The 7650-nt window shown below is 61.7% G+C and overlaps 1 protein-coding gene across 1 annotated transcript; it reads left to right on the top strand.

Annotated features, from left to right (window-relative positions):
• Window positions 1-298: 298 nt before the first annotated feature.
• ACR (acrosin) lies at window positions 299-5347 on the top strand. Its single transcript, XM_036278164.1, has 6 exons — window positions 299-375; window positions 1158-1364; window positions 1561-1844; window positions 4136-4281; window positions 4691-4872; window positions 5050-5347. The coding sequence occupies exons 1-6, from the start codon at window positions 299-301 to the stop codon at window positions 5345-5347; spliced, it is 1194 nt and encodes a 397-aa protein (XP_036134057.1).
• Window positions 5348-7650: the final 2303 nt, after the last annotated feature.

Below are 7650 nucleotides of genomic sequence, written 5' to 3'. Positions count from 1 at the left end.
TGCTGAGGGGCCTGAATACACACAGGGAGGGAGTCAAGGACCTCGGTGGACTGAGGAAGGAGGCTCAGCTGATGTGGGAGCTGGAAGGAGTCACCGGAATGCAGATTCCGGCTGGGTTTCAGGCTGTACCTGAGCCCCCCTTCGCCGGGGGAGCCTGTGCAGGATTGGGGGGAACCAGTAGAACTAAAGGCTCCTGGAGGCCTGCCTGCCGGGGTGGGGGTGGGAGGTGGCCCTGCTGATTGGTCAGGGTGCATGGAGCTTTGTGAGGTCAGCGGGCTTCCGCCGGCTGGGCAGGACGATGGTGGAGATGCTGCCAACTGCCGTTCTGCTGGTCTTGGCAGTGTCCGTAGTCGCCAAAGATAATACTACGTGTGAGTAAGTGTCCGGGACCTCGGCGGGACGGGCACCTTCTCAGCAGCAGGCCCAGGCTGCCTCTGTCCAGAGAGGAGGCCCTGCTTGGGCCTCAGCAGGCCCTTAGGGTCACAGCTCCCAGGATCCACAGCCCCGAGTCAGACCCTCCCTGCTCCCAGCATCCTCAGCCCGAGCCCCCGGGGCCCCAGCGGCCCCTGGTGTCCTGAGACAGACCCCTCAGCTCCGAGGACAGGCTCCCAGGTGTGTGCATGCCGTCCAAGCGCCCTGATGCTCACGGGTCCCACAGACACGAAGTGCCCCAAGACCTCGTCCTGTTGTAGCTCCAGGGCCTTCACACCCCCTGAGACCCCCACAGCCTCCAGGGCACCCCACAATGCCAACAAGCCCCAAACTGGAGTGGCCTCTCACCTGCGACATGATTCCTACCTCTGGACCCCCACTGCCTCCCCATCCCTGGGGGCCCTGTACCTGCCTGAGGCCCTTCTCTGGACACTGTCCGAGTCAACCGTGCAACCCCAAGACTGGTTCTGACAACCTCAGGCCACGACGCCCTGCACTGCCGTGTTTGCCTCCCCCAGCCCAGGGCCCCCCACACTGCCAGGCCCTCCCAACATTTCCTGGGGCCTGTGGTTTCCTGCCTGGTCACAGCCCCACAACCTGGCTCTCACCACAGCCCCTCGTGTCCCCCGACATCGCCTGCTTTCAAACCCTGTACCCCTGCCCTCAGGAGGCACAGGACAGGCCGCGCCTGCTCCCGGCTTCACCTGTGTGTGGTTTCTCCTCAGTGGCTCCTGTGGGCTACCGTTCCGGCAGGCCCTGCAAGGGAGTGTGCGTGTCGTCGGAGGCCAGGCCGCCGCTCACGGGGCGTGGCCCTGGATGGTCAGCCTGCAGGTCTTCACCTACCACAACAGCCGGCGGTACCATGCGTGCGGGGGCACCTTGCTGAATGCCCAGTGGGTCCTCACCGCTGCTCACTGCTTCAGGCTCAAAAAGTACGTGCGGGAGTGCGCAGGGGGGTCCTTCAGAAGGGCCCCTGTCAGCAACGTTGCCCGGGGTCCCCGTGCAGAGTGGGGCTCGCGGCAAGTAGACCGTGAGCACGTTGGCCCAGGCCCGTGAGGGGAGGGCCCTGAGGATCACGGTCACAGCGAGCGCACAGTGAGAATGACCCGCTTCCCTCTGTGCCCACAGAAAAGCATATGACTGGAGACTGATTTTTGGAGCAAGGGAACTTGAATACGGCAGCAGCGAGCCCGTGAAGCCACCTCTCCAGGAGAGGTTTGTGGAGAAGATCATCCTCCACGAGAGATACTCCCCCATCTCAGAAGCCAACGACATTGCTCTCCTGAAGGTCACCCCTCCTGTTGTCTGTGGGCGCCTCATTGGACCTGGCTGCCTGCCCCAGTTCAAAGCAGGCCCACCCCGAGTAGCCCAGACCTGCTGGGTGGCTGGCTGGGGGTTCCTAAAGGAGACCGGTGAGTACCGGACGGCTGCGGGGGGCCACTGCGCGTCATTCGCTTGGTGCACTTTGGAAGAGGAATGTGTGGGTGCCCCGCCGAGCGACTCTGCTCCTCACGGGCCCTTTGCAGCTGGAGGAGCACAGTGCCCCGTCCGAGGCCACAGGTGGTGCGGCCCACGGCAGGCCCCAGGGCAACCTGCCTTCCCAGAGCGTGGTCAAGGCTGTGGTCCTTGGGGTCCGGAGCCCAGGCGCTGCGTTCTGGAAATGGGGACAAGCTCCAGGTGGGGTTTCGTGGCTGCAGGCGTCTTCGCTCGGCCTGTTTCCCCGCCTGTGCACGGAAGGGCCAGAGCCCAGCCCGTCCACCCCCACATCCACCCTTGGCAGTCAACAGCCACATCCACCCTGCCCGTGGCCGTTGCTGCGGTTTCTGTGCGGACGGACGGGAGGCAGCCAGGCGCTGTGGTTTCCGGGGTCTCAGTGGCGCAAGGTTTGACCAGCAGGGCAAGGCCGAGTCTGACCGGTGCGGGCTGCCCTCTGGCTTTGCACAGGAGGCGCGGGAACTGCTGCCCAGTCTCAGGGGTGCGAGGCGATGAACTTAGCGCTTGGGCTCTTCTGTTACTTGATATCGGAAATTGAGGCTCTGATCCAAGGCAGCCCAGCCTTGCGAGGTTTACAACGGTCATTCCGGGCTCTGCCCTGACTCTTCCGCTCTCTGAAACTTGCGGCAGTTTCCGACAGGGTGGCCCTCTGTTCTCCCAGGAAGGGTGTCTCTGTCTCCCACAGGTGCCCTTTGCTGACCCTCGACCTCCCTCCCTGGCCCGCCCTCCATGTCCACCCACCCAACCACACCCAGCTTCTGGGGCTCTTGTCCCCGGAGGCTGGCGGCAGGTTCCCAGCTGGACGGTCCCCCGGGCCTGACTCTGGCCATCGTGTGGCTCAGGAGCACAGGTCCCAGCGACACCGGGACACCATGCAGCACCTCCTTTGTCCTGGATGCCTCACCCTAACGGGGTTCTGTCATTTCTGGTACACGCGTTCCCTGCCTACCCGAAGGCCGTCTGAAGGACGGGCCCTCCTCCCTGCTCGGGGCCACCCTCTCCTTGCCGCTGAAGCTGAGCTTTTCGCATTTGTCACTTAAAACGGGGTGTTGGGGTTGAGAACACCCTCCTCTGTCGGAGGACACCTGGCTCTTAACGATGAGGCCCCTGGCTTTCTAGACCGCGGCTCTGCTGTAGACAGAACCGGGCACCTTGATGGCTGAGGAGCGGGCTGTGGTCCTTACCTCAGCGTCACCCTGCCCCCAGGTCAGTGCCTGCCAGATGGTCTCTGCTGCCTGGGGGGCAGGGAAGGTGGGGCCGAAGGCGTTGGGAACCAACAGAGCCGCCTGGCCCCACCCTCGTGCTCTGTGGGGTCCTGTCTTCCCATGTGGCCCACACAGCATGTTCCAGATCCACCTCTCCACCAGGCCCGACCTGCCCAGGCCCCGCCGCACTGCAGACGGTGTTCAAACCCGCCCAGCAGGCTGTGGGGCCAGCGCAGTGGCAGCTGCAGGACCCCTTGTCTGTGGGACCCCCTGACCAAGAGGAGGCAGCCACTGGGGTACGGACGAGCCAGGCCCTTCTCCCCCTGGAGACCCGAGCATCAGGCTGTAAAGGGAGGCTCAGCTGGTCCGACAGCAGTGCCTGTGTGGAGGCCACAGCTCTTCGCGCCCCATGACCTCCTTAGAACAGGGGGGCTCATAGGGAGGAATTCGCCAGCCCCACCTGGGGACCCTCTCCAAGGGGGTGGAGTCCTGACTGGAGCTCATAGGGTGACTTGAAGCCAGACCCTGGACTTGATTCCGGGGAGGAGAACCTGGTTCGGAATCCAGGCCACACCACAGCCCTGCTGCGACCTTGGGCAGGTGGCGCTCCGACCTCTGGGCCGCAGAGCAGGGAACCAGCGGCACTGAAGTCGTGAGGTTTCTGCGAGGACTAAATTTGAGGAGCTTGCGAGAGTCACAGGCTCACTCAGCACAGCTGGTCACAGCTGCCACGACGGCCAACCACCTGCACAGTCCACCAGCTGCCCCAGCACACACCCTGCAGCTGCACCTGTGCACCCCCATGTCCCCTCTGTAGTCACCGTGCATCCAGTGACACCCCCCTGCCCGTCTCTCGTCTGCGGTGTGAGGGGAGGCCGGGGCCTCTGACTGTCCTGGGTCTTGGTGTAAAGAGCACCCCAGGACGACGAGGGCTCGGCGGAGGGTGGCAGGGCTTTCCCAGGGCATGTCCCCCGTGGGCACTGACCACTGCTGCCTGGTTGCAGACCACAAGATGTCACCTGTGCTGCAGGAAGCCCCTGTGAGTATCCTTGACCTCAGCTTGTGTAACTCGACCCAGTGGTACAGAGGGCGCATTAGCTCCAGCAATGTGTGCGCGGGATATCCTGAAGGCAACATCGACACCTGCCAGGTACGGTCTGTGGGGCCCCCAGGCCCCTGTGCACACCTGAGCTCAGGTGTTTTGGATCCCTGCGCTCCACTCAGTAGTGACCCTTTTCCTGGTCCTGTATCTACAGCCACAATGAGCACGGGAGGTGACACCCACCCACTGCCCCCGCTGCCCCCGCAGAGAACCAGCCCCACATGGAGCGCTCTCTCACATTAGCACCGGGGTCACAGCACCCCAACACTGCCCTGGAGAGAACATTCACCTCTCCTCCCTCGACCACCAACCCTTCAGACCCACTCGCGCTCATGCATGGACACGCGGGGCCCCCATCTTCCCCCTCCCTGCAAGGAAACCCACAGCGTCCAACCCTTGCGGCTGCGGCCCCCTGGGTGGGACGGCTCAGCGGGGTGACTCCTGTGTCCTCTGGCAGGGGGACAGTGGCGGGCCGCTCATGTGCAGGAGCAGCCCAGAAGACCCCTATGTGGTCGTAGGACTGACGAGCTGGGGGGTAGGCTGTGCCCGAGCTAAGCGCCCCGGAATCTACACATCCACGTGGCCGTATCTGAGCTGGATTGCCGCCAACATTGGTTCCAAGGCCTTGCAGCTGGTTCAGTCAGTCTTCCCTGCCCCTCACAACACTGCCACAGCCTCCGACAAACCTGCCCCTGCTCGCCCCCCTGCTCGCCCCCCTGCTCGCCCCCCTGCTCGCCCCCCGACTCGCCCTCCTTGGTCTTTCCTACACCCGCAACTACCTCCCCTCCGACCCCCAGCCCCACCGTTCTTCCAAAGGCCAGCCTCACTCCCGCTCCGACCCCCGGCCCTGCCCCCACCCCCGGGCTCAAACCTGCTTCCTCCCCCGCGTCCATCTTCCACGAAACCTTCCGAAGCGTCTTCCTTTGCCAAACGACTGCAGCAGCTCATCGACATCCTCGGTGGGAATGCGATGAATTCCAGTGAAAGAACAGGCGATGACGAAACGGGGGCCACCGACATCCCAGAGGTGACCCAGATGTCAACGGCCACCGACATCCCAGAGGTGACCCAGATGAAAACCTCACTCCCTAGGGGCGGAGAGAAAGATGAATAAATCAATAAATCGATATTTCTATACGAAGAGACGTTTTCCGGACGTATTTGCCCTCCTCGACTTGACCCAAACCCACATCCACTCTACCTTCCCTCCACCTTCACCAGACAGGTCGTACATCATGTCAACTGTGATTTCTAATCTTGATTTAAAAAATATTTTTTCTTTATTGACTCTAGAGTGAGAGGAAGGGAGAGAGAAACACTGATGAGTGAGAACATCGAATGGCCGCCTCCTGCACGCCCCCAGCTGGGGATCAGGCCCACCGCCTGGGCACGTGCCCTGACCAGAATCCAACCGGGACCTCAGTCCATGGGATGATGCTCCACCCACTGAGCCACACTGGCCGGGCTAATCTTGATTTTTAAATGAACAAACTGACCTGGGCACATAGGCCAGGAACGGTCCCTGTTTCTCACTTGGCCCTCTGCCCAGGGAAGCAGAGCTGGGGAGCCCCGGAAACAGCTCCTGTCTGGGAGGAGGGGGTGGGGCGGCTGCAGTGGAAACACTGTCCTGATGGTTGAAGAGATGGGCCACCAGCGGACTGTGTGTGGAAGGCTGGGTTCCCCAGAACACATGGAATAAGGCGGCCGAGCAGCCAAGCAGTGAGTGTCCACCACAGACCCAGCTTGGCCTGTAGCTCTGGCCCAGACTGGACATCTGCTCGGGCTCGTTTCTGGCCTGTGGTTAAACCCTACCACTTCCTGGGTTCAAGCAAATTAGAGAAATTATGATTTGCCCAAGCTCCCTAGGAATGCGGCGGTGGGTCGCTTTTAGATGCCCACGAGTAGCTTTCAGTGGTTTCCTTACCATGTGTGAGGCCTTATTCTGAGATCTTCTGTTGCAAGAGACAGAGACTAGTGTAAGGTATTAGGTGAGGAGGGGACACTGTGCATGACGAGGGCACACAGGTGTCAGCAGAGCCAGTCGGAAGGGCCAGCAGCAGACACCAGGACGGTGGCAGCCTGGCCGGGAGCGGCTGGTCTGGAGTTTGCAGAGTGGCTGACCGCCTGGAGGCCACCCAACCAGAATCATGTGTCCATTTCCAACTCCTGGAAAGCACTCCCGAGGAGATCGGGCCAGCGGCCCCTGGCGTCAGAGCGGAAACCCAGCGTTCCTCTGTATGAACCCTCCCTGTGGGCTCAGGACCCTCCTGGATCTGGGCCAAGGAGCTGTGGCCGGTGGCATCCATGCTCCCAGGTCCAGGAAGCTGCGTGTCACGCGCAAGGTGGTCCCAGGAGGGCGGTGCCGGGGCAGGTGGAGGAGCCCCGGTGAGAAGGGGGGTCCAGTCCTTTTCCTGCTGCGGCCGGAAGCGGGCTGAGGAAGCAACCAGGAGCCTTTGTTCTCCAGCCTCCCCCATCTGCTATGTTCAAGCAGACCTCGTAGGCTGCGTGTTGGGAGGGTGGCCAGACAAGCCCTCAGAGCAGAGACACCTGGAAATGCTCACCAGTGAGGACCGGCGACGAGACGCAGCCGGGCAGCCCTATGCTTACCTGCGAGGGGCACTTGGGTGCCACCCTCTGTCCACCTATGACCCCTGAAATGCTTAGACCACACAGAAGGGCTTGTGTATTCATCTGAGGGGCCTGTAACTCTGTAGTGTAGTGACATTTGCTTAAACTAAAAAAAAAAAAAATTCCTATCCGCCGTGGCTAAGAGCTGGCATGATTTTTCATGTTGTCGGCTTTGGGCTGTCTCCTCTACAGCCTGCTTCTTAATCTCCCTATAGGGGTTACAATCTCCGTATCCTGGTGCCAGACACTGGTCACCCTCTAAACACTGAACAGAACCCAGTGTGTTGGTCACAGAGCAAGACGGAAGCCAAATCCTGAGCCACATGGTCCAAAGAGCAGAGACAGTGGTGGCAGGAGCCCGGCCCTCGTGGGGCATCCCTGCGCCAGAGCCCGAGCCCGTGGCAGTGCCCGGGCAGGCTCCGCCAGGGCACAGGCGTTGGCAGGCGCGGAGGAGTCGGGACAAGAGGTGGAGGAGCCCTGGGAGGAACAGTCCCCCTCACTCCTCGTCTGCAAAGCCTTCCGGCGTCCAGAATGGATTCTCTGGCATTTCCTGCACCTCCCGCGCTCGAACCCTTGTCCTTAGTTCGTCCTTTCTCCTCATGGACACAGTCGTGGTGACGGACACTTGGGCCTCCTTCCTGGAAGGTGAGTCTGAGAGGTTTTCTGGTGCCATCGGAACTTCCCACGACAGGAATACACACACACACGTGGTCTAATCCCCTCATCACGTGCCATTCTTCATACTACTGACTTTCTTTCTCATTTAGTGAATGTAGAGATGTTTTCACA

Source organism: Molossus molossus, unplaced genomic scaffold (genome assembly GCF_014108415.1).
Source record: "Molossus molossus isolate mMolMol1 unplaced genomic scaffold, mMolMol1.p scaffold_m16_p_26, whole genome shotgun sequence".
In the NCBI taxonomy this organism is placed as follows: Eukaryota; Metazoa; Chordata; class Mammalia; order Chiroptera; family Molossidae; genus Molossus; species Molossus molossus.
Note: the sequence above shows the minus strand (reverse complement) of the source record. Positions and strands in the feature narration are given on the sequence as shown.